The sequence below is a fragment of the Coloeus monedula genome (genome assembly GCF_965178545.1).
Source record: "Coloeus monedula genome assembly, chromosome: 28".
Lineage (NCBI taxonomy): Eukaryota > Metazoa > Chordata > Aves > Passeriformes > Corvidae > Coloeus > Coloeus monedula.
The window spans coordinates 2,467,733-2,495,409 of NC_138808.1; the positions used below are offsets into that span (position 1 = coordinate 2,467,733).

General features: G+C 43.9%; 1 protein-coding gene across 1 annotated transcript in view; it reads right to left on the reverse strand.

The window, feature by feature from the left end:
• The window catches only part of EBF2 (EBF transcription factor 2), a 119,377-nt gene that overhangs the window by 13,802 nt on the left and 77,898 nt on the right, over positions 1-27,677 (reverse strand). The window contains exons 7-10 of the mRNA XM_082298325.1: positions 15,880-15,961; positions 5,278-5,395; positions 3,401-3,531; positions 2,397-2,523 (exon numbers count right to left, since the gene is read on the reverse strand). Of these exons, the coding sequence (XP_082154451.1) occupies positions 2,397-2,523; positions 3,401-3,531; positions 5,278-5,395; positions 15,880-15,961 (458 nt within the window). The remainder of the gene's footprint in view (positions 1-2,396; positions 2,524-3,400; positions 3,532-5,277; positions 5,396-15,879; positions 15,962-27,677) is intronic.

Here is a 27,677-nt window from a genome sequence, read left to right on the forward strand (position 1 = left end):
CTGACTTCATTTATGTGAGGCTCAGAGTCTGGACAGTGCTTTCTCTTTGATGTTCTTTACCCCTCAAAACCTGTGTTTTCGTCTTAAACACAGCTGTTCTGACTCACTGGAGTAGGAGGGGAAGAAGAATTCTCACAGCTGAGCAAGTTTTGCCACGACACTTGGCTGCATCTGCCAGAGCTGCAGCGGCAGCTCAGCCCCTCTCTGCGGGGCCCGGCTGTGGCACCCACCCAGCACAGTGCTGACATTGAAAGTATTAATTATCACACCACACATCAAAGCACATCAGACTGCTGCAGGAGGAGGATGTTGTGAAGATCTGCACAACTTACCCCGAGTGGCAGCAGCTCGTGCTGATATCGCCCTGGGAGATGTGGGAAAGGGCCACATCCCAGGACCTCAGCACAGCTCTGCAGCTCACCTTGGATTTACCCCAGAAAGCAGAGCACAGGGAAAACAGGAGAATCAAAGTCTGGACTACTCTAGAATTATCCTGAACCCATAAAACTGAGGCAGAGGGAGAACAGTGTTTGCAGTGGGACACCCAACCTCTAAGGTGTTAACAGAGAAAAGGCACCCGTGGCCTTAACGTTTGCATCATGGAATCATGGAATGGTTTAGGTTGGAAGGGACCTTAAAAACGATCTTGTTCTACCCTGCTGCCATGGGCAGGAACACTTTCCACTAGTCCTGGATGCCCCAAGCCCTGTCCAGCCTGGCCTTGGAAACTCACATGGATGGGGCAGCCACAGCTTCTCTGGGCACCCTGTGCCAGGGCCTTGCCATCCCCACTGGGAGGAATTTCTTCTCTAAACCTCACCTCAATTTCCCCTCTTGCAGTTGGAGCCCATTACTCCTTGTCCTGTCACTACAGCTCCTGATGAAGGGTCCCTCTCTGGTTTTCCTGTCAGCCTCTTCAGATCCTGGAAGTCTCTTTTTCCCTGTGTCTCTCACAGGCTAAAGCAGTGACAGCAGGAAATGCTTTGTCACCTCAGCTTTTTCTGTCCAAGGGAACTCACTCTTCCAATTTAGAGAGCTCTCTGCATCCTTGTAAGTGTTGTTTCTCACAAGCAGACAACAAGACCTCCAATCTCCTTACATGATTTAGCAAACCAGCACCTTCCCCTCCCTGGCTCCTGGCACGGAGGCAGATACAGCACAGCCCAGAGCCCAACCTTTCCCACAGATGATTTTATATTGCTTTGCTCTGACAAGGTAACCCCTGGAGGATTTCTGCTCAGCAAGGAAAATTATGTTCCAAATCTCCCTGATATACACATTTCCAGGTTAGCATCTCTGTGACAAAGTAAATGCAGAGCTGTGATCAAAGCTGAGCTAGGAAAGCCTACAAGATGTGCCCTCAGCTGGCATAAACTGGTGTGTTATTAAAGCCAAGGGAACTATAATGGAACCACTTACAGCAGCAGAGAATTTGAATTTGTGTCGTATTAAAAGCAGAATATGAGGCTGCAGCAAGATTAGCAGCAGAGAACAAATGTCTTATTCCAGGAGCAGCTGATGAAAGGAAAGCAGTTCAGAACAGGGATGTGTGTGCAACCTGTATCCTCGCCACATGAAGGCACACACGGGGACTAAATGTTTGGTTGTGGTGATTTAAAGATAGGCTTTTATCTCTCATTTTTAGTATTTTATCTCTCACTTCAACTGCTGAAGTTGGTTCAGCAGCTGCCATTCCCCTCCAATGAACCATTTCTCTGGGTTTTTTGCTGTACTCTCCAGCACGTTGTTACACATCTACAGAACCCTGCTGGCTTCACTCTTCCAGGGAGTTTTCCATGTGGGAACCTTATGGAAAAGTCCACACATCCCATTTTGGTGATGAGAGGATGTTGATGGCCAGGTTGCAGCACCCTGAGTGAGAGCACTTTGGAGTGGAAATGCTGAGAGCCCCGGCAGTGCAGCAGTGCCAGCACAACATGTGATATAAAAGCACGTTACAGGATGCAGATGAGCTCCCACAACAGCCTCTTGGTGCCGTTAGATTTACCCTTGAAATGTATAGCTAATTTTTATATTCATCTTTCCAACAGTTTGTCATTTTCTTCTTCAAACAATCTGTCTTAGTGTGACTCTTTCAAAAAAAAAAAAAAAAAAAAAAAGGAAAGAAAAGCTCAAATATAATCAGGTTGAACATAAATATTTGGTTGTATATTCTGTAGGCAGACCCATGTTGTGACAGCAATTGGGAAAAATATTAACGTGCAGTGAAAATGCTTTATGAAACCACCTCCTCACACACCCAAATGTCACCACTCAGAGTGGCCTGGGAAGAGCAACAGGGTAAATTAATCAATCAATCAATCAATCAATCAAACCAAGGGTTGTCAATACCGATCACTGACACAGCTCCTGCAGCCCAAATCCCAGGCACTTACCTGTGTAAATGAACCTGCCTGGTGCTCCTTTGCAGAACTGTTTGGATTTGTAGGATAATGTCACCTCCACCACGCCAGGGATGTGCCGGGGAGGCGTCTGCACGCGGATGGCGTGAGGGGTGATCAGCTGGGAATGGCAACAGGAGAGGCACTGTCAGGTGTCTGTTCTATTCTTTCACTTCATGAGTAAATAACAGAAAAGTTTGGGTTGGAAGGACCTTAAAGATCATCCAGTCCCACCCCCAGAGGACACCTTCCTCTATCCCAGGTTGTTTCGAGTCCTATCCAACCTTGGACACTTCCAGGGATGGGGCAGCCACAGCTTCTCTGGGCAACCTGTGCCAGGCCCCACGGTAAAAAATGTCACCCTCATCTCCAACTCTACCCTTGTTCAGTTTAAAACCATTCCCCCTTGTCCTGCCATTACAGGCCTCACTAGAAGCTCTTTATTATTGCTAGAGATCAGCACAGGGATACACCTGGGTTAGTTCCTGGCCTCCAGGAGAGGATCACATGTTTTAGGATAAATTGTCATCAAGAAACTTGTACTGTTAAGCCCACTGGTTAATTGATGGCTTTTTTCTAGGCTCAGATGGATTTTTTTCTCCTTCCCAAACCCTTTCTTTATTTCTCTACCTTTGCTTGTGTAAATAAACCTGTGTAAATAATAAACTCTGTGGAAAAATAGGTAGAGTAACACCCATTAAGTTCATCAGTGGATAAAAAAAGATGTGGGAATATCAAATGTCTCCTTCAGCTCATATCAGGAGACAATTTCTAATCCTTTCTTTGATTTTATAGATGCCTAGAATTGTTCAGTTCCATTCTGGGTGTCACTCAGTAATATCACACAGCAAGGAAAACACATTCCATGAATTCCCTTCCTACAGGTTTGTATGTCCCACCTCACACACCACCACGGAACAGGAACAGGAATTAACCCCACTCCTCCTCAGAAAAGGGAAGTTTCCCCAGCTCCGGGGCGAGGGGGCAGCTGTACCCACCTCACTCCACACCAGCATGGTCCCAAACACCACCTGCAGCCCATCGAAGAAGTTGTCCCCGATGATGATCACCATGGCTCCCCCCGTGGTCCACCCCTCGCTTGGGCTGATGGCTTTGATGCAGGGCGTGGCTGCACAGAACAAAAGCAACATGGAAGCATCACTTTAAGGTGCCGTTTTTTATCCCCCCAACAGCTTTGAGGCTGTTTGCAGGCCTGGGTGTAAATCCCTGGAACAATTCCTGTGAGCATCGAACATCCCAAGTGATGCAAAAACTGCAGCTGGGAGCAGCTCCACCCATGCACACCTGGGAATTCCTGAATTCCCACTGCTGGCAGAGGCCTAGGACAAGTCGCCTCCAGCCATTCACCCATGAAGGCTGCTCACTACTCCACAAACCCCAGCATGCTGATAAATAAATAAATAAAGGAGTGTTTTCTGCCTTGCAAGTGTTAATTACTTGCCTATTCATTACTGGTACTTAACATCGTGTCATTAAAGCCTAATAGGCCAACTGTAGTGGGTGTAAAAATGAAACGCTTAAATGATCGTGCAGAGGCTGTTTAAAAAACCAAAATAACACCCACTCATTAGCATATGATCCCACAAACACAAACCCTGTGGCAAAAAAGGTAGAGTCACATTCATTAGGTTTATCAATGGGTGAAAGAAGATATGGGAATATCAAATGTCTCCTCCAATTCATATCAGGAGACAATTTCTAATAATTTTCTTGATTTTATAGAGCTGATTTTTTTTTATTTCTCTCTTCCATATGTTCAAGGCCTCTGGACTATGCATCCCATCAGGAACCCAATATGGTTTCCAGGCCATAACCAAAGTCAATCCATCACTCCATTCCCAATGTTGACAGGGTCAGAGGTGGAGGGGAACTTTGGCAGTGCTCCAAAAACATGAGACTCCTTTGAACAGCCAGTCAATCACATCCAATCAGTCAAGGAAAAACTGGATGGCTTCCTAGGCTAGGAATCCTGGGATTTTCCTTCTACCATTTCACTGCCCGCTGGGGGAGAATTAACACCACTCTGAATTCTTTACTGATTCAATCATTTTCTTCCAGTTCATTAATTCTTCTTTCAGGTTGATACAGGGCACAGTTAAGAAGTGGGGCAGCAAAACATTATAATGAAATAATATCCTTGCTTGTCTTTTCTACTAACATCACCAGCTCTTCTCACTTTCAGTGGCTGCAGGGGAGGGAAAAGCAGGCACTGATAGCATTTTCCAGCATTTTCCAGCATTTTCCAGTCATTTTTGAGCACTGTCTGCATGAGGGAGGTGGAATGTTTTGGGAACGAAGAGGGAGAGGAGGGGCCGAACGTTTTGAAACTTAACAGATACCAGAATTTATAATTGCTTGAATACAGTCCCCAACCCATCCTGGAGCTGGCCATGAGTCTGGCTAAGCCAAACAAACTCACATCAATTAGTGTCAGCTCCCTCTGCGCATCGTTAGGCTCCGTGCACAGTTTGTTTAAGGGAACCAGTGACACTTTTTCATACACATCTTGTGCTGGAATGGCTCTGTTTAACTAAGATGTCATCTTGCCTAATTTGCCTGAAATCAAATCTATCCCAGCTGAATGAGAGGGTTGAAATTTAGATAATACTTGGTGTTTCTGTGTTTTTCATCTTCGCAGTACATACTAATTAATAAATTGCAGGGGGAGGGGGAGCCAGTCCCTCAGATGTGAGGAGATCATATTTTGCATGCAGTAGACACTGTTTTCCTGCCTCTGCCTTCCCCAAACCCCCTGAGGCTCTGCAGCTCCCCCTTAGCTTTCCTTCCCTCCTGAAAACAAACAGAAATGGAAGAATGGGTAATTTCTGCTCTGCTCTCCAGACAAAACTCCCACCTTCCGAGGGGTCGAGTCTCCTCGCTCTCCGCCCATGCTTGGAGTTGTTGTGCACGAACATGTTGTCAGACACTGCCAGCACGTGCCCATCCACGTTCACCGTTGTTGATAGCACCACCTGAATATTTAGAAAGAGAAGGAAAAAACAGCCAGGTAAAAAATTCATTCGAAATTCCACTTGTTAGGGATTAATTATTCAGTTTGGCTAAACCCTTGTTTTGTAAAATGGCAGCACAGCCTGCAGGGGTTTACAAGAAGGAGAGAAAGTATTTGCAGCCTTCATTCGGTGCATTAATTGCATTTAACACAGCATCCTCTGGGCTGTACAGAGGCCTCACGGTGTAATGACCCAGCTCCTGCAGGATGGAAACTCCGTGAAAACAGGACCTAGTATCATGTCTGGTTTTGATGTGAGAGTGCACAGCGCCTCCTGAAAATCATCTGAGCCTGAGCACCCCAAAGTAAGCAGCAGGTTTTAAACCTCAACCTCCATGACGGGGCTCCAGTTTGAATTCTTAGAGGAAGCAACTCTATATGTTAATTAATCCCACTTCGGTTTTTACAATATCCAAAGCTCTAAATCCCATCAATCCAGAAATATGTGTGACTTCAAACCACAAACTTCTGGGAAAAACAAACAGTGTTTTAACTCCTGAAAGAAGATGCCCTCTGATTGGGTGGTTCTGACAATTTGTTGGTGTAAATGAGCTTAATTCCATCCCACTGCCCCACCTACAGTAATGCACAGCCATGGAGAGTCAAGCCCTGGATGTGTTCATGGATTTTCACGGCCTCAGCTGTCACAGCCGAGGTAAGAGAATGTCAAGCTCTAATTGCTGATAAAACTCTATCCAGCACAGAGCAGGAGAGACCTTGCCCTCCCTGGGCTTAGGCAAGCTTAAAGAATACTTTCTTTCTTGAGACAACTCTAATTCATTCCAAAAGGCTCTTGTCATCCTGTACTCTTATACTTCTCAAGCATTCTTGTCACAGAATGTGTTGCTTTTGTGTGCCAACTGATTTCCTCATTCCCATTAGGGTGGGGTGTGACTCCATCCAAAGGGAACATTTCCCGCATGACATAGCTGAGCCCACTCAGATGCACTTCATTATTTTCCCTTAAACAATGGAAATAAATTTTAATCTCTCACTGGCCAGCCCAGAGCACACTGTGGCAACAGGGGAATAGGCCTGAATTATTCCAGTGTCTGAAATATTTACGACAAGTGTTTAAATTGCAACCAAATGTAAATAAAAAGTGTCTTGTATATACAGTTACACTATGGAATAGAGACATCTCTGAGCTCACTTACACGAGTGGGATAAATACACACCCACGTGCTCCCAGGAAGAGAGAGGAGAGGCAGGCTTCAAGTGTTCTCACATAGAACAGAATCATGGAAGATCCTGAGTGGAAAGGGACCCACTGGGATCATCCAGTCCAGCTCCTGGCCCTACATAGAAACCTCAAAATCCCACCCTGGGCATCCCTGGCAGCACTGTCCAAACGCTCCTGGAGCTCCGGCAGCCTCGGGGCCGTGCCCATTCCCTGGGGAGCCCGGGCAGTGTCCAGCACCCTCTGGGGGAAGAGCCTTTCCCTGGTATCCAACTTTTCCCTGATATCCAGCCTAACCCTCCCTGGCACAGCTCCAGCTGTTCCCTGGGTCCTGTCCCTGGTCCCAGAGCAGAGATCAGTGTTGGAATCACTGTTTGAGTTGTGCACAACACAAGAGCCACTCTTTGGTAGGGGATGTAGAGACCCCCCACAGCAACAGCAGAGTAGTGGCAGGAACCAGCCCAGAAGACACGTGCTGAGCATCCTCTGCTCCCCGAGCCAGCAGGAATGGAAGATGCACTTCTGGACCTCTCTCCACACGTGGTTCTGTTTTTATCCAACTCTCCCATCCATGGCAGGAGGGCCAGAGCCACTTGGCCTGTCACCGGCTGGGACCCAGGCTGAATAAACACAGAATTCTCGGGGACAGGATGAGATGCAAAGTTCAGGTCTGGAGCAGAACCTTCTCAAAATTTGGGACCTTTTTTGCTGTAACCTGAAGTTCAGCAGAGACCTTTGTCATTGCTACACCACCACCACCCAACTCCTCATCTGCAGTGTGGAGAAAGGACGCGTGAGATCATGGCATCAAAATGACTGAACTTCCTTCCTTTGCCCCAGCCATTCCCTCTTGCCTGATGGAGATCACAATACAATTGTTTTATACTGGAGATTAAAAACCAATGTTTTATGGATAAAAGGAGGAGGAATGTGCATTCCACCATGGTCTCTAACTCCCAGGCCCTTCCCTTTCACAAGCCAACTGCTTTCCCCCAGTGAGTATTTCCTGGGTCACGAAGGGTGACCCTTTCCATCTGGAATCAATCAGTCAACTCCTGACAACTTCCTGAAACACCTCACTCCATTTCCTGTTCTCTCCCCCTTCCCTCTTTCCCCCTGGTTTGCTTCACTCTTCAAAACTGCAGGCCACAGCAGCTTAATGTTAGAGGGTCAGACACAGTTAGACTCCAAAACACTACACAAGAACACCTTTGACCTTCAAAAATCTTTACATCTTAGCTAAACAAATCAAGGTCAACGTTTCTTACCATTACCTTGTTAACCATTTCTATGCATTTTTGCCAATACCCTCCTGAATACGTATTTATCAACAACACTTGTTCTCCCAACGTCGTAAACCAGTCCAAGCCCTTTTTAAAATACCCCTGTATTTAGTGCTGATGAAAGGTGATGTACAAACTTCCCTGGAGATTTAAATTCTCACTTTTGCCCACAGCACTGGCAAATGGCTCTGGTGAGTTTTTCTTTTCCTGCCCTGATGGCACCACTTCTTGTGTATGATGGTTTGGCTTCTTTGCCTATTCTCAATGGATGATCTTTTACCTAAAACCATTTGTTAATGCAAAGTTTAATCCAAAGGGAATGATCTGAGAACAAAATAGGCTAGGTAGGTCATAGATTCTGGTAATTGAGGGCCAAATTTGGGCACAGACAGCATAAAACCTAAAGATTTTGTGCCACCCAACAGCTGGACCAAACTGTCACCTCTGCTGGGGTTTCAGAGGACAGCAAGAAAGAAAGAGAGAGGGCAATGTGATATTCCTTCATCCTTCCAAACACAGATCTCATCTCCCTCAGAACACTGAGGGAATTACAGGATTCTAAGCTGTGTTTTCACAGTCCTTGAGGTTCTCCCTGCCAATCTGCAGAGGTCTTGTTATCAGCTGAGAGGCCACAGCCATAAACCAGTGATTCCCCAGCAGTCCTGGAGAAGTGCTGGAGCTGTATCTCCACATTATTTTTGTTTCCCAGGTGGATTTCTGTAATGCAATCCCCGCTCAGAACCCACGGGGAGGGTTCACCTCCCGTGACATCCAGACAAAGTGTCTTTAGCACATTAAACTTGGCTTCTCTGAGCTGCACTGCCCCTCCTTCACCTTCCTGCACAGCTCAGGGGGTTGTGTTTCTTTATAAGCCTTCACCTGGGTACTACGAATTTCCCTCCCCCTCCTCGGTTATATCAGTATTTTTATATTCTAAAGTGTGCTGCTCTTCAAATCACAGATATGCAAATCCATTCACATCCCCAGATATAAAATCTGTATCAGTCACAGACACCTATTTAGACATATGGTACAAACATTCCAGGCATACAGGCATTTACTTACATGTAACATATCTCATCACTGTGTAAATGATCTCTCTCAAAAAATTCCTGTTACCATTCCAAGTGTGGAAAAAATTCTTTATGACATTGTACATCTGGAAACAATATTGCATTCCTGATGCACTTTCCCTTATAACTCTCTAGTCACAGCACCATGTTATTTCAACTTTTCAAAAAAAAAAAAAAGCCTACTGTGAGGATTAAAAAAAAAATCATTATTATTATTATTATTATTATTATTATTATTATTTTCCAGCTGAGTGGAAGGAAAGATGTCAGGCCTCATCCTGCTGCCTGAACTTGGACAGGGCTCCCATTGATGTCAACAGGAATTTTGGTTGAGGGAGTAACACAGGAGGAGAGCCTGGATATGATGGGTTTGCTTCAGAGTTGGATTAGGAATAAAATAAATAATGTGAAAAAAATGTCAGCAGCCTCACTCTGCTCAAAACTTCCATGGAATTCCTTGGGAAATCCTCCCTGAGACCCTGAGCCTGCAAACCGGGGGCTGACAGAGCAAACTGGGTACTTGGCCTTCACTCCAGGGTCTCGGAAGGTTCTTGGGACACAGGGCTTGGACACCACTCCTGGGTCACTGGCACCTTGTCTCCTGCTGTTATCCACAGCCAAACCATGCAGCTGCTTTCACAAAATCATTTTCAACCATTTCCACCTTCTGCATTTGACACTCATCTTGTTTTAAAGGCTGATGGTGAGGGAATTTGTGGCTTACAGCCTAAATTCATTCCTAGTCAGTTTATACTTAACATTAGCTTTAAAATTATTATTTGCCTTCCTGACCTACCTGAGGGTAATTCCAGGGAGCAGTTCCATCCCTCCTCAGGGCAAGTATTTGAGCCAAGCTCTTGTCTAGCCCCTGTCCCCTTAATGGCCCATTCCTGCACCTGTTCCAGTGTCATTTTGGTCCCTTTTGACTTTAGTTAATCCAGTGTGTTGTACCCAAACAAGAAATCAGAGGGGCACAATGCACAAATCCCCCTCCTTTCTGCTGACACTGTGAGACAGAGTGGATCTCATCTGTGGTTTGTTTTTAATGGATGAGACATCACTCTGGGAACTCTCTTTCCCCATGGACTTTTGGCCTTCAGATCTGAGCACATTAAGCTCCTTGAGCACTTTTTCTCTTGCAATTGAGTCAGACCTTCCCTTACTCACAAAGAATCTAAAATAACATCACCTTTTGTTGGGTCAGTCAGTACCTGATGAAGAAATCTGCCCCCCTACTAACAGGCCCAGGCTCTGCTGACACCAGCTGCATTTGTTTTGCAATCCATACCTGGGAAATTAGTCCCCCATAATGATTATTCCATGTAGTATTCACCTCTAACAGCAGTTCAGTGATCCCTATCCATATCCCAGCCTGACCACGGGGGTCTCTGGTCCATTCCTTCCCCATCAGCCTGAGCAGGATTTCGATTTAGAGCAGTTGTGTTTTATCCTCGCTATCCTTTTTGCTTCCTACAGCCTACATTCCTAACTCCCAATATCATCCCACCCCTTTAATCATTTTCCATTTCCCTGAGTGACACAGACCCCTCAGAGCTCTGGATTAGAGCGAGCTGGGTGAATTCCCAGCCCCAGCCAGCTTTGCTCACGTGCCTGATGATGAACTGATCCAACCACTCCGAGGTCAGGAAGGAAACCTCCCCAGGGATGCACCTTGTTATTTTTCCTTTCTCTTCCTCCCTAGAGCATCTAGAGGAGGGGGGGTACCTGCCAGGAAACATTCCATGTCATGTTTTCTGCTGAAAACAGAGGGCAATTACTGACCTTTCTCTTTTTTGCTCCTAAAAAAGGACATTGGTTCAAAGCTGACCACTGTTAGTACCAATTTCTGCTGCCTCATACCCCTCCCTGCCACTGCAGGACCTGTTTAATCACTGTGCTCCTGGAGGAAGCAGAATTCCCAATCAGCAGGAGCCTAACGTGTGAGCACCAGGTCCCTGCTGAAGCATTTCAGCTGAAGAGCCTCATCTTAATTCCACAGAATTATTGTCCCCCTTTACACACCGGTCGTTACCATTAAAGTATCATTGGGCTTCAATCAAGTTCTGCAGGAGAATTCCTCATTAAATGAAGGGCATCGGTTTTATTTTATTTTTTTATTTTAAGTTCCATTCCTGGGAGAGCCCCTCACTGAGAACACAGCCCTGCCTAACAATACCTCTGTAAACTCAACATGCAGAGAAGCTGAACTCAAACCCTGTGTTTGAATAGGCAGTTCTAGGATGCTTTTTGTCCCAGTTTTCCACCCATCAGCTTTATTTGAAAACACTTTAATTGATAAATAAACAATATTTGCTTCAGTTAAATTCACAAGGACATATTACTCCATCTCTGTGGCTTTTGGGCAGCCACCAAGTAATCAGGACATTTTCCCTTAGTCCTAGAAATATTCCCTTTCTTTTAGTTCTAGAAAGATTCTCTTTCCCTGCTTTAGCCACTGACAGACACTGAAGACATGATTCACAATAAAATCACGTTACTACAGGGGAAAAATCCCCACTAAAATAATGATCACACATTCCTTAACTTCTGAGGTAAAACAGGGTTTTCAACAGCACAAAATCATTGCATTTGGTTAAAAAAATAGGCAAGAGATTTTCATTGTGTTTTTGAAGCTCTACTTAATATCAAAGGAGATTTCAAATAGTCAACGTGATCACAAAGCAGCTGGTGTTGGTCTCCAAACAGAAGAATTATAATAAAAAACCACAACTCTTCAGGCATCTGGAGCTGCATTAAATTTACAATGCAGTGTTAATGTAACCTTTCCTCCCTTTTCTCTCCCCACCCCCCCTTTTTTAATGATACAAGCGAAACCTAACATTTAATTTAGCTTAATATATTACCAGTGTAGTATCAAATATCTAAATCTTGTAATGGATCTGGAAGCAAGGCTGAGGCCAGGCTTGGACACTGGATCCCAGTGCCTTGGAACTTCGGGGCTGAGGCAAACCAAGCCCAAACTGTGCAGCTTCACACCCATCTCTAATCAGAAGCATTAACTTGACACTTTTCCAGCCATGAGTAACCACCCCTCCGAGCTGGAGGACCCAACAGGATGCATTGTAGGGCGCTATTTCCATGTCTCTTATTTGTATTTGTGTCCCAACAACAAAGCCTCAGGTCTGGGCCTTCATTCAGGCTCCATTAAAGAGCAAAAATTGTGTTTGAGGAGACCCTTTCAGGCCCAGGTTTCAGTAGTGATTTAAATGAGAACTTTGATAGAAGGATTCTCTCTGCTGTTTTGTTTAATAACCACAGAAGAAAAGGAGTATCTTGATGTTTCCTGGAGGTTTGACAAGCACTACTCCATTGAAAATAAAAATATTTGGTTCTGCAGAGGAACACAAGTAGGAATTCAAACACACTTGGATGAGCATTGCTGCAGAATTCTGTTTGCACAGGGAAAGTGAAGTGCTTGGAAATGTCTGGAAAAGGAGGGACTTAATAACAACAGCTGTACAAATAATTTACTGGGGAAAAAACAGCAGAGGTTTTAGATATGGCCCAAGACTGGAACATAACGAATTAAATCATGAAATGAATAAACCACCCTGCTACACTGTGGTTTTTGACCCTGTTTTTACTCTGCTCACAGGTTCCTGCACTGGCAGGATGCACAACTGTCCCTTCAAACCTAACAAACAACTCTGCACAGTCAGCACTGTGCCTGGCAAGTATCTTAACAATTAAAATAGAAATTAACACTTCCACAGTGTGCAAACAGACCACTTATATTTTAAAATAATTTTTTTCCCCACTTTTGACTTTCAGAGTTGCTGACAGACCATGTCCAACAAGCAGCAGGCAAAAAGAATTCATCAAAATTTTAAAACAGAAAACTCAACAAACACAAAAAAAAATCAACCAAAAATAAAAGAAGGGTCCAGAAGCCACTGGAATGTTCAAGAGCACTCCTGACTTTGGTTATGTTCAGGGAAGTAATGATGCTATCCTCAGAAACCAGCAGGCAGACAGAAAACAAGCTGTCTTTGCCTATTGTCCTTACTGTTCATCATGGCTAATTTGCTTTGGAACACAGAGCTTTGTTATTCCCAAAGTGTCAAATTTTAGCAATTTGAGCCACTTTTTGTATCTTTTTTTATCCACACTGACCTCTGCAGCCCAGAGCAAAGCTCAGCAACCCACGTGTCCAGCTTTGAAGGAGCCTGAATGAAGATCCTGCTCTCACTCAAAGCCTCAAGAATTCTGCAATTTGTCTCAAAGGTTTCAGTTCTGTAACTCTGAGTAAAGGTTGACATTTTTGGGGGATTGATGAAAAGTAAACTAAACTTAGTGGCTTTAAAGCCTGATCTTGCTTAATTTTGAGGCTTGAACTGAATTCTCACACCAAGACTCAAAGGGGACGAACTCCCGTGGACTGAAAGAGCAGGAGGAGTTGAAGTTATCCCTGAGAAACAGAACCCTGGAGTTTCACTTGGCTCTGGTTTCCCAGCTTGGCATGTTCCGAGGCAGAAAACCCAGCTGAGGAGTCCATCCCAGCTCATTCTCCTCAATCAAGTGCTGGGTTTGGTACAGAGATCAAAAGCAAGGCCAGGCTGTCTCCCGTACAGGAGAGCTGCCAGGTGGATGGAAGGAATTCCATCCCCATCCACGTGGTCCTGCAGGATTTGGTTCAGTTTCCCTGTTTAAGGTTTCCCTCCACATCCGAGGCTGTTGAGCTCTGTCCCATCCCCATTTGGGTGAGGTGACACCAAGAATAATGCTGAGACCAATGAGAGATTTCTGCCCCCCCCTGAAAAATTAGATCCAAACTCCTCCTGCAGCTCAGCAGCTGAGGGAAATCAAGGATTTGAGGATTTTTGGGGAGTAGCCAGCATGGGTTTGAAATCAGAGCTGAATTTCTTCAGTATTCTGGTGTGTTTGGGTCCAGAATTTCTCTTTTGGCAGCTGCAACCAATATTCTGTGTATTATGGCAGTGCCTCAGGTCCCCAGGTGTTAATCAGGAGAGCCCTGGGCACGATTTTTTACAAACTCAGAACAAAACCCAAAAAAAAAAAAAAGGCTATTTATGTTTCCTGACATTCCACAATCAGCTCTTCTTGCTGGCTCCAAGAGCCAACAAGATCTGTTTACATGCTGTAAAAGAGGTTTTCTTTTGCTTTCCAGATTTTTTTGTATTCTTGGCAGATGATAACTAATTGCTGTTTTTTCTGTATGGAAATTGCCACTTGAAAAAAACCCTCAGTATAAATTTCCTAACAATGAGCACCACTTTTTTTCCTCATGTCTTATCATCTCTAAAAAACACAGAGTGAAGAAGTCACTGCAGTCTCTTTAAACTACTGGTGAAAAAAATTAGGTTGGTCAGGAATTTTTCTTTAAATTTCTTTGTGCTCCAAACAAAAAGCAATAAATCTTTTTTTAAATTATTTTTTGCCTGCATCTCTTTAATTTTTTCTGAGCTTTCAGATGCTTTTGTTTTGCAGGATTTCTCGTAAAAGTTGAAACCTTTTTTTTTTTTAATTGTTAAATTTTCCATTGCTAGCAGAAGCAGATGAAAAATAGAAATCACTTTTTCTATGAGAACACGTTTTGATGGAAAGTCTTAAGCAGCTCTGTAAACTCCTGTGGAGTTTTAACTCCATTTATAAATGAGGAAACTGATGCAAGTGAACACAAAACATGAAGCAATGAAGCAATGAAGCATCAAGTGCCAAACCTAAGGATGTCACCTTCCCATGCCAAAGATCTACAGGAAAACCACACATCCTTCAGTGAGGTAAAATCCGATTTTTGTCAGGGATGTGAGACAGTGAAGGCAAAATAATAACAAGAACAAGGGTGGGTACTGGGTTCCATCAGTGAATTTTGGAGGCTCTGGCTGGCAAAGGATTCGTGGACTTGCTCCAAGGCTCTCCTGGATCAGGACCACAGAGTTTCACCAAGGTGAGCAACCCCATTTGGAATTAGAGAGGAAATGAGAGGGAAAACGGCTGATCAAAGGTCACCCAGAAACGGTGGGGTACAGCCCCACCCCCTGATTTTATCCCTGGGGCTCAACCTTGTCCCAGAATCAGTTTCAGCCCCACTTTCCTCACCCTTCCCAGGTGACCTGCCAGCACATCCAGGCTGTCAGAGCTGGGCCATTCCCTTGGCACTTTCACGGGGGCTGAGCTACAGGTGAAACCCTCTCATTTATTAAACAGAGCTGCCTAAAAGGTGAGGGCATGAGAGCCGTGCTGCCTCTCCTCTCCCCACTGCCACACTCCACCTCCTCCGGTGCTTCTGAGAGCTGGAATTCACAATCCATCAGCCTCGTGGCTGATGGAACCAGTGGCAGATTTCACTGCAAAGCAGCTGGGTCATGGTCCCACGGGGCTTGTTGCTTTTGCTGTGAGATCTTAAAGTGACCATCACTATTTTGGCTTCTTGGTTTGTTGGGGTTTTTTTCCAAAGAAGCTGAAGGGAGGGTGTGAGAGTGTTAGAAAGCAAAAAAAAAAAAAAAAAAAAAAAACAACCAAAACCAGGGAAAGGGGTAGGAAATGAGGAGGTTGCTTGTGTAGCACGTACAGAGCTACTTTGAAAAATTCTGAGGCATCTAAATATCACAAGCACGATCCCTGCTGTGGGCAGCTGTATGTGCGAGTGCTTTGCCCGAGGGTGTCAAATCAAATATCCACTGCTGGTTGGTACAGTACAGCACTTCCCCCTGGGGATTCAGGGTGGAAAAAGAAGGAAGGGAAGGAAAAAAAAAAAAAAGGGAAAAAAAGGTTTAAACACAACAAATGGAGAAAAAGTTTAACACTGTCTGATATAGCTTATCACAGACTGTCGTCATGTTTATTAGGAGCAATGTAGGAGAGAGGAGAGGGGAAAGGAAAGAAGAACAGAGGCAGACAGGTCAATGCTGAGCCTTATAAGACCTACCTGGAACCGTCTCATATCCCTTGGGTTTCCTGCTGTTTTCAAGCAATTCTGATTGCACTTGAGAAAAAATTTGAGGAAGAATCTGGAAAGATAAAGAGCCACGTCATTTCTATTAACCACAGCAAAAGGTGTTGTTATATTCTTGTTTAAAATCTTCATGAAGTGATTTGCATGATGGCAGATCTTACCGGACTGCAAGAACTTATCAAAACACAAACAAACCAAACTCTGACAAAGAGAATTTACAAAAACCAACAGGTAAAGTATAACCAGTGTGACTGAAATCCACCGTGGTGTAAGTGAACATAACTCCTCTGATCTGCACCCACTCCCTCTGCAGGTTTGACCACACAATTTTAGTCTCTTCCTTTATCTCTCCCTCACATTCAAGGTCTTTCTTTGGCTGTCTGGAGGGATTTTCCATGAAACAATATAGGAGGATAATGGTATTGTGGAAACCACAAAACCAACAGGGCAACTCCGAGGCAGATAAGCCTCGGAATGACTCGGAATGTATTAAAAACCCAGGAGCAAACAGAGCTCGGAGAAGAATCTGATGAGGTTTCATCCTGATGATGTTTTTCCTGATGAAGATTCCAGCCACTAAAGCAGAGGAGCAGAACTGCCAAGAGCCCAGATTATTCCTACCTAGATTTTGAGGGAGGATAAGGAAAACACGAGCTCAAGTGAAACATGACAGCTCACGCTGTCCGAGCAGATAAACCCATTAACATCCCACAAAGTTCTCGTGCCAATTATTTTTGCCCTGTCACATACACCCATCTTCGTATGGTTTATTATTCTGTAGAGTTTAGCTTGTCATGCACCCAAGTGGAATCTCCAGCCTGTTGGGGTGACTCACCCAACACTGCATGGAGATTTTAGAGTTTAGAAATATTAAGCAGGAATTTTTCTCTAAGCTTTCCCACCAAATTTTGTCTCACATCCACGGAGGAGAGGATTCACCCCTTTGTTTTCTGATTAAATCTGGGAATTTCAGAGGTAAAGAAACTGTGTGAAAAGCCACAGTTGCTGGCTTAAAAGCAAAACAAGCAAGTCTTCAAAATTAAGGCATAAGCAAGAAATTTTTTGGCATCCTCTGTTGCAAGTAAAAATATTCTCTGTGATTCTTTCCGTTTCTATTTGTCAGACAAGATGGGTTTAACCGCAACAATTATAATTAAAAAAATAAATCAAAGACTTCGAGATAGATTTAGAAGGAAAGAGAGTTGGATACAAGGAAAAATAAATAGTTGAAGAATTGATTTCGAATACAAAGAACAAGTTATTTATTTATTTCTCTTGCAGAGTGCTTTCCTTAAAAAAAAAAAAAAAAAAAAAAAATCTGCTTTTGCAGTAAGTTAAAGTCCCAGGTGAGCCAGGCCTATTTCCCTTTCTGTTACTATGACAACGATTTTTTACCGCAGTCCCTAAGTCCCTTCAGAACTCACACATTCATGCCTTGAATTAGAACTTTAAAGGAGAAAGATGGATATTTCCTGGGTTTACCAACAACACCCTCCAAACCAGCCCCAGCACAAGACAATAACACAGAAATCCGCTCTCCCTTGTTAGTGCCACTTTCTCTGCACCACTCCCACCACGAGATTTCTCTTCCATCTGCCCCAAAATACAAAGAAAAAGCCACGGGTTGGATCCTTCCGTGTGTTGCTTGAAAAAACAAAACCCCTTCGAAACCCTCGCCCACAAAAAAGACCCAGATTGTGCCATATAAAACCACTAAAATCCTCCCTGCCAGGGACTCTTTTGTAATTAAAAGGTCCTTTTTTTTAATTAATATTTCCTTAAATCTCTCACAAATGCATTAGATATTTTTAAAATATTTATTTTCTCGGGATGAGAGTGTTATTTTCTCCCTTTTTCCTTCTCATTTCAGATCTCACTTCACCAGGACACTGAGGTTCAGCAGGAAAGAGGTGTCAGTGCTCAGCTCTCAGAGAGCAACTTCTGCCAGCAGAGCCCTGGGCACCCCCATGCCTTCCAAACTAAAAATCCTACACAATTTCATGCCTTGGGAGCAGCACTGAATATATTTTATTAACTAAGTCCTGTCGAGTCCATGCTAAAATCTGTGACCACTTTTATACGAATGATTTGGTGAGATTTTATCCCTAAAAATGTTTTCAGAAGGAAACATCCCCTGCACGCCGGCACCTTCAGACATTCACAGGAGAATTTGAGGCACAAATGCTACTCACAAACACTCCTTTTTATCCTTCCCTCTTCTTATGGTTACAAAAAAGAATATTTGCAGATATGTAAACAGCTTACAAGAGATGTGCCTGTGCAAAGGAAAACTCCAGAATGGAAGCAAACTATAAAATGAACCAAGGCAAGGAACTTTTACATGAAAATCAATGAGCGGCTGCCTGATTATTCTGCAGGAAAACTGCAAAAAAAAAATCCACAACTTGTTACTTCTAAGGAAAAATAAAACAAATTAAGCAGGAAAATGACCAGCTTCTGTTTTAATTTTTTTAATGCTTGCATCCCTTTTGATTGAGATGAGAAAAATGATCGATATGAACTAAAGAATGAGGAAAATGAGCGGGAAAGGCGGCTGGGAGAGAACTTGCTGTGTCAGCTGGGCTGATTTTGGGAAGAGCACAGATCCTGGGGGATTGTGGGTGACACAACCCCAAAAGGCAGATACAGAGAGGCAGAAATTCCAAATGTCCATGTAACAGCATCCACGAGCAAACTCCGCAACTCTGCGTGGCAAGGAACTCAAATCCCCTTTTTCTGCTAAATGCCTGCAGAAAATCAGGGTTCAGAGCCCCAGCAAACACAAACCAACAGCACACGTGACAATGAAGCTGGATTCCAATTAAATCCAGGCTGAATCGTGCCAAGGGGTGCAATGTCCATTAAAAAACCACAGAAAACAAAACTCCCCCTCTCCCTGAGCTGCCGCAGAGCTGAACATTCCCAGTCCTCCCCGACTGCTCTGCACCAAACACATCCAGCCCCACCGAGCCTGGGATGCCCCAGCCTGAATATTTAACCCCAGCAGTTTGGGGGATCCCACTGAGGTGTCTTAGAGGTGCCTTGACTTTCTGGAAGTGCTGGGCTGCTCAAAATGCTGAGATTTTTGCTGCTTTAAGATATCACAAAATTGCCTCGCTCGCTTCTGAAAGTGCTGGGTTTGGGTTTAGTACTTCAACATTGTGGCAGAATTCCTACTTGTTTTGCTAAGATGTTTGTTGGAGATGGCTGGATATTCTGCACTAGGACAATTCCCCTCCTATCACCCCAAAATTTCAATTTCATTTCATTTAGCTGCGCACACAGGGATTTTATCTCTTTTTTTCCAGTTGAACCACATCTCTCTTTTTCTCCTTTTCAGAGTTCCTCCGGTCAAATTGGAGCTGCAACTGGGCACCTGCAGGAAGTATTGGGTAGGTTGTTATATACATATACATACATACATACATATATATGTGTACATATAGATGTGTGTGTATATATATATGTATATATATATTTAAGTGGTTGTATCTGGGAAAGGCATTAATATTTATTGCAGCATTAGAATAAAAATGACTTGGGGGGAGCAACGAGGAGGGAAGGTTTAGCACTAAATGAAGCTGATTTAGGGGTAACAGGAGAATTGCAGAAAGATTTTATTAATTTCTTTTAAAAAGACGCTTTATCCAGTTTTTGGCCTTAACCTATATATACATCAAAAATAATAATAATTTTAACAAAACAGAATTATATAAAATTAGCTGATTTTGCTGCTTCTTGGCCCATCTTTGGCCTTGCTAAGGGCAGAATTAGGTGGGAGTTTAGCAGGTGACTCTGGCTCCAGCCAAACAGAGGGACCTTGGCCTATCCTCTCAATATTTCGGGGTGCTGGGGGAAAACCTAAAAAATTTCAGTAAATACCCCTGAGAATTCTGGCATTGCTGAAGAAAAACTGCTTGACTTAATGCACAGACACAAAATTGATGATGAGTATAGACTTCTGTTCCTGTTGCCTCTCTCCGTCGCTGACCTCACTGGGTGCAGGTGGATGCACTTGAGAGGTCTCCAAAACACCACCTTGAATCTGTCTCCCTCTTTTTAGAGCTATTTTAGAAGCTCTCCTCCTGCTGGGAGTTCCCACCAAGCCCAGGAGTTCAGCTGATGAATCATTTAAGTGCCCCTTTTCCACTTCAGTACAAAGTCAGCTGTGTTATCTCAACTATTTTTTGGCAATACCTTGAGCAATCCTTGGTGGGGAAGCACCAGGAGAACTCCTGACACAGCTGAGGGATGCAGAGGGCTCCCATGGACGTGGAGAAAGGGTGAGGGCAAATTAAGCCAGGTCTTGCATCAGTTTAACTGTTTCCAAAGCAGTTTTTGACCCACACTCCCATCTTGCTGGTCTATGCCCAAATTATCAGGTTCTGTACCTGGCTAGAACTGGAACCTGTGTTCCACACCTCTGAGGATGTTTATCCACCTCAGATGAGAGAGAAGAATCAAATTGACCTTAATCAAATCCTCTTGGAGTCAGAAAAATCTTCCTGGTGACTTTGGCAGGACTAGGCAGAAGCTCTAAAGCTCAGTCCCACGTGCAGCAGGAGGTGTAGTTTAAAGAAATAAATAAACCCATGAATAATTTTTTAAACCACATCCACCTTTTGTGCTTCTTTAAAGGTACCGAATCAAGAGGTCCAACATTGGCTGTATGTTGGGAACGGCCTCTGGATACACCTAAAAATTCTGGATACACCTAAAACTATCCTTTGTAAAGCAAATACTGAGATAATTCCGGCTTTTTTGAGTTGCTGTGGAATTTGGAGTTGTGGCCTCAGTCATTTTTGGCATGAGAACACGTCTACCATCTAGGATAATTGTGATTGTGCTTACCAGCAAATCCTGTGATACCAAAATCTAATGAAAATATAAAGATACGGTGCAATTCTGCTTAAACAATTCAGTGCTTCCAAAAAGTCACAAAGGGAACAACGGAAAAAACGAGAAGTTGTTATTATGAGCATCAGTTAAACAATATTAAATTTAAATATACTGTGAACTGCAGAAGTGTTATTGTTGCAGTGAGGGCCTGACTCCAACTCCGTCAGAGCAAGGGAATTCTGGATCAGGGTGTCCCATCCTCCCCTCAGGTCACCCGTGTGTGTCTTGGCATGGCCAGCTCTGAGATAAATGTGACAAGGAACCCTACCCAGTGCCCCACTTCAAGATTCCTTCCTTTCAAAGGGCCAGACTTGAAGGTCGCTGTTTCAAACCTATTAATTGCATTTATTTGATATCACCATCCTGATTTTAATGACTATCACAGAAGAAGGCTTCTTTATAATCGGAATATTTATCTCTGGAGTAATTTCGATCTATTATGTCAGGGTGTATTATTAGGGAGCCGATGAGAGAATTTCCCATTTTTTTGCAGCAGTTACAGTCAGTGTGGGATCAGGCAGTGCACAGAGGCACGTTAAATGAACACACACCTTCCACTGCGTGAGAAATGAGCGGGGTTATTGCAGTGAGCCTGAGTATTTATATGATACTCCACAAACAGCAGCTAATTAATCTTCGCAAAACTCCTGTGCATAAAGTGTGAACCCAGTTTAACAAACGTGAAAACCAACATATGTAGGTCAGGAGACTTTTCTGAGTCTGTCAGAGATTCACTGGGAGAGAGGGAGCAGGAGTCAGATGCTGAGATCCCAAGCCTAGGCCAGGAGAGCAGGAGTTGGCTGCTCATTTGTCACTCGGGGTTTTTTCAATAGAAAGACTCCAGTTGCACAAAAAAACAACCAACCAACCAACCAACCAACCACAAACCAACTAAAAACACACACACAAAAAGCCCAAACCAACCAACCAAACACAAACAAACCAATCAAAAAGCAGATTAACATTATGCCTGTTATTCCTACCCCCAACCAAATCCTCATTTCCTGATGGGGCAAACACTTCTCCATCCTCTTGCCTTAATTCCAAGTAATTTCTCACTCACTCCAATTTAGATTTTAGGTTTAAAGTTTAAGTTTTGGTGTGGGAACATTATTTAGGGCCTAATCCCTGAAATGCCACCTGGGGGAAGGCAGAAGTGACTGATTTCCTCTGGCCCTGAGTTCAAAAAAGCCAATGTTGGAGATAGATGTGAAAAAGCAACAAAAACAGGGTTAGGAAATCAGCTAAGGGAGCCCAAGAGATCGGACCAACTTAAAAATCAACCTTAAAATTACAGCCTGGCAGAACCCATCCTAAAACTGCCTCTAATTATATTTTTTTTGCCATGCCAAGAGGTCCTGCTCACACTCAGGTAGATAACACTCTGTTACAATGGATTAAAGAAGACATGGGGTGAAAATATCCTGTATTTCAGATGGATCAAGAGAGAACATTGCACACAAGTCCACAGCAACGGTTGAACTTAATCCATGTCCAACTCCCAGCCACAGAACAATTCCTAGTCAAATATCCCCTCTCTCTGCAGCCTGGAACATCATATTTCTCTCCACCCTTTATCTAGTGGTTTTGGTTTTTTTTTAAAAAAAGCTTCGTTTCAAACCAATAATAACCAAATGTAAACCTGCAATGTGTCCTCCAACCTCCAAACATGTCAGGAAACTTGATATTTATTTTCTGCGGCTTTTCTGTACATTTTGCAGTTTTCATCCCTGAAGCAGACTGTGTCCCCCTCGTTCTGAGCAGGGACACACCCCCACAACTGCAATTCACACTCTTTGGGGTAAATAAATGCTTCTTCAGTTGCAAAATGATCCCGTTTTCAAGAAACAAGGGCTGGGGCAGAGTGCCCTGCCGGGTACCCAGGCAGTCATTTCTCAGTGCTAAATGTACTTATTTGCCATGGCCACATTTGCTAAGGGGAAAAAATCCAGAATCTCCAAGGAAAACCTCCTTGTTTGTGCACTCTGATGAAAACCTGACACCATTAATGAAAATAATAATTGAACTCTATGGGCTCGAATTGAAAATGAAACACAACACTAACAGCGTGTTTGTAATTGCAATTGTTCTCCAAAAAGTCTTTGGAGGACTCTTTGCAATTTGAGCAGTTTCCCCTTTATCCTTTGGGCTTTCCCCTTTCCTCCCACACCAAAACTTTCCTGTAACTTCCAAGACAATGGCTAAAAGCTTATTTATCCTGTAAGATCCATATTATTCATGCCATTTGGCACGGGCCCAAATGCCAGAGCATAATCAAAAGTCAATAGGCAGGGAGGTAATAGAGGAGAGGATTGGGCTGACGGGCTGTTGAAAGGGACCTTCAGATAATATTCCCTGGTTTATTACCCTGTCTGTGGGCTCCAACTGTGCTGGGCACAGCCCAGCCACGTTGTGAAATTGTTATTGGGGAAGGGAGGCACAAAGGACAGCAGGGAGGAAAAGCTTTGTGCATCTCAGGGGCAGGGAAGTCGAGGCACAGAAAATTCAGTGCCTTGCCCCGTCACCAGTTGCTTTTCCAGGCGGCAACCACATCCCATTCCTGCAAGTCCACGCTCGGGGTTTTACTGGTTCTTTTGAATAGTGACACAAATTTCACAGAGCTCATTGCCTCCACTCGTAACACCCAGCAGGGTTTGGAAAACATGGCCAAGGTCTTGCTCTTTACACTCGTGTCAGCCTCAGCAGCACACGCAAGATTTGGAGCTGGGCTGTGCCACCAAACACACGCTCGAGGCTGATCTTCAGTCCTGCTTAAATCCAGTCATTTTTGGTGTCACTTCATCCTCTGAGCTCTACACAGGTGCAGATTTATCTCAGGATCTACTTTGCAAACGCTGCAGATCCCAGAAAGGCTGACAGAGGTGTTAAACGAGCACAGACCTCAATCCCCACTCATTTTTTTTTTCCCATACCGAGAGAAACCTACAATTCCTTTCTCTTGTGACTCTTCCATCCTCCCAGCCCATCTCCCTCCAAAACCTCAGTATGTTGAGCCATGCTAGGCTGAACAGTGAGCACCAATTACACCAGCGGCCTCTCTCTGCTGGCTCTGCTGGTTTTTACTGTCGCTGCCAGATGGCAGAGCCCGGCACAGAAAAACTCCCGACCCTGCAGTCAATGCAGAACTTGGAAATAACTTCCCAGCGACTCCAGGAGATCACAGAGCTGCACTGATGTGAACGTTAGGGATGGAACCAAGGTTAGGCTCCCATTTTACACCTGCCAGAGCGGATATCACTCAGCTCAGAACTCTCAGTCCGTTGTGAAGGGATCTGTCCCCAAACTGGGTTTGTGGGGAATAAACGCGCATTCATTTGCTAAAGAGGCAGATTTACATCCCAGCAGCTCGGGGTCCAGGCACGTTCTGCCTCCGCCCTTCTCCAGGGCTATTCAGAGGGTAGATCTGCACCTATTGTACTTCTGGGTCTAGGCACAGATGACCTTGAATCCGAGCATTGGTGTAACATCATATTCCTATGACAGATTTATGGATTGGCAGATAGGGGTGCATTCAGCGCATTCCTTCCCTAAGACAGGACAGCATCCAATGTTTGTTAGCATCATTAAACTAAAACTGACTTTTCACCTGCTCCCATACCATATGCAGCTGCAAATTTTTAAATTAAACTATGAAGCCATGCATAAATTTACATATATTACAGACTAGCCTCTCCATTTAACATGCAAATGTACTCCAATGTTTCAGAACACCTTCTGTCGCTAATTAATTTGCTGAATTATAATTAGACTAATCCTGCATAATTAATAAGCACAGATTTTTTTTTAATTTCTAAGCAGCTTGATGAGATCATTCACTTCCTTCTATAAACTGCTAAGTAACTGTTAAAAAAAATCTGCAAAGAACATATGTGAAAAGGTATGTTTGATGTCGCATACAAATTCAAACTAGCGGGCAGGCTTCAAGAAAGTCAAGATTAATAGAGGTGTGTGCTTGAGGAGACCGTCAGCACATTATTTTCAGGGGCATGGACCAAGATTTTCTGTGTCTGTTTTATTCCTTTTTTTTTTTTTTTTTTTGCTTTTACGCCTCGGACCTTCCAAGATCACGGAGTGAGGCAGGGCAGGATGACAGAACCTCGTGTAGGATCAGGAGATGCTCTGATGCCACCCCAGCGCTGTCTCAACCCCTCACCCTGGACATGCTGGGTGTGGATCAGCTCCTTTGATGGGATTTGGAATTGTTTTCATGCCGGCTGCCAAAACCAACTGAGAGCATTCTAGAGAAACAATTAAGTGCTATTAGCACTGGATTCATTCTCTAATGATTAAAATGAAGGGTTCTGCTTTCATGTTGGAGAGCTGGGCTGCAGAGAAGGGCACGTGCCAGAGCAGGTTTAAATGGGCTGGGTTGGAGGCCACAGACTGATGCACAGAGAACCCGTGTGCTTAAAACAGCCCAGTCTTAAGATCTAAAATATCTCTCTCTAAAATAATCATGCAGGGAAAGAGAGGGATCCAAAACATTGCAGGATATTTTGCAAACAAGGATGCCCACAATAATATGAATATTATATTTACAGACATCGTCTGGAGCCTCACTCCCTGTATTTATTTACCTACTTTGGGATGTAGCATTTCAGCTCTACTGCTCCTGGTTTTGGCTGCCCCTCAATCCTCCTCAAATTCAGCACCACCATCACCCTGTGTTTGCCTCAACTGTGAGTAAGCAAAATCTGTGACAAGACCTCCTGATTCCCAACAAAGGAAGCAAGAAAAAAATTAATTCCTTTCGGAGGGAAGTGTGGCTTGTCTGCTCCAAACAATGCACGTGACCCTCATCTGACACTTCTGCCTGAGGTTTCAGTTATTTTTCTATTAATTTGGACAAATGTTCTTCTTTATATAAATACATCGTTTAAATTGACTTGGGTTGTGCATAAACAGAAAACATAAAAGCTTAAACAGGACAAGTGCTTGGCACCGTGTGCCAACCAAGCCTCTTTCTAGTATTTCCTACTGGACAGTCCATAGGAAATCACTCGTTTTTAAAAATAAAAATCAAACCCAACAACCTTCTGGCCCAAGGAAGACAGGAAATTATTCTGCTGTGCTTGAACTTATCAGAACCTCCTCAGAGCAGAGAGGTCCTTGTGAATGGCACATGTTGAACAAAGGCCTCTCTTTGGGGGAAGAAATATTGTCTTGAAATTAAAAATACAGGAAAATGGCACTCTTGGAATCCTGTCCACTCCCAAAGCACAGCAGTATCATGAGATCACCACGGACTGAAGGACTGAACATGGAACAGCTCTAACAATTCTGTGTTACCAATTTACAGACAGCCCCAATAGATGTTGTTTTCCTAATAGCCACTGGACACATCACCAGGTGACAGAGGAAGTTAAAGAGGAACAAAGGAAACATCTCTCTGCCTCATCCATCTCCATTTCTTACCTTCCAATATCCCAACTCAGCAGACAGAATAGATGTAATGAGTTAAGAAAAAAACCCCATCAGGATTAGGTCTGTATTTTTCCCTCCACGTTTCTGCCTGCACTTATATTTTTTTTAAACCATGGATGAATTGGCCCAAAGATATATAGGTCACATGGCTGAGGCAGAAATAGAATCTGTATCTCCAGAGCCACGGTGCTGGTACACGAGCAAGCCCCTGAAATTCTTTAAAGCTATTCCAGTTTTGTCAGAAGAAGAGATTTTGCAGCCACAGCATGAGGCCAACCCCAAATATCAACACCCACATCTTTCAGATTTCTGGTGCCCGGGGCTTCCCACTATTTCCCAGTTCTTTGGCCATGGAATCTGCCTCAGCCGAAATGGTTTTTCACTTTTTTGTTGTTTCAACTCCTGATAAAGACTGTGCGTGTGCACATCTGCCTGTGTATGGAGAGGCAATTTTGCTTTAAAGTGAAAAATTCTGAACTCTGAACCCCACGCTTTCCTATATTTTAACATATATCCTCAGAAATCAACTCATTTTCCAGAGACTTAATATTTTAGACACATATGCACCATCTTGTGTTTATGAGGAACAAGAAAATTCCTTACGTGCTGCAAAAAAATTAATACCTTTCAAGTGATCCCACCTCGTACTGCAGTCATTTCATTCATTCATCCCTGGGTACTGGCCTCCAAGTTTAATTAACCTTTTCAGTACCCTCTGATGTAGCACATACAGAGACCAAAAAGGCAGCAGGATTTTGGGGTACAAACTCTGTTAATTGGCAAAGAGGTGAGATACCAGTGAAGAGAGCTGATACGGTTTTTTCATGGTCTTATTGTGGGGCTGTAGGAAAGGGCAGGAGGTTGTGGGAAGGACCAGAACAAGCTCCAAGAGTAGGTTTCATGCAACAAAACCAACTACAAGTGCCAAGTCTTAGCTCCGAAACAGCCCAAATATTCTTGAAATACATCACTAAAACCACACTCCTTAAAAGTGCTTTAAATTGGGCACCCAGCAATCCCAGCAAGGTAAAATCCAAGCACTTGGGCAGTCCCTTTGCTAAAAACTCGTGGCTGCAGGAAGTTGTTTTGCCCCTGGCCAATACTTTATGCTACAGGAGAAATTGCTTCCCTTCACTCCATCCCTCTCCCTCACTTGTGCACACACCCTCACGCACCCCAGGTTGTGCAGTGATGTTAACAGCAGAGGAAAATTGCTTCCTGACCTTTCCAGTGATCAATTTACACCCTGAAGCATGAGATTGCTTTCATTTCGGTGTGTATGTGTAACACCTATTCCCACACCGCTGCAGACAATGCAGAGCCTGCCGCTCACCTGAGCTAACAGAGTTCATGTGTTCAGAGCCAGCTTTAGCAAGAATCCTCCTCCAGGACACGGAATTCTGGAGAGGGAACTGCTCCTTCAGCAC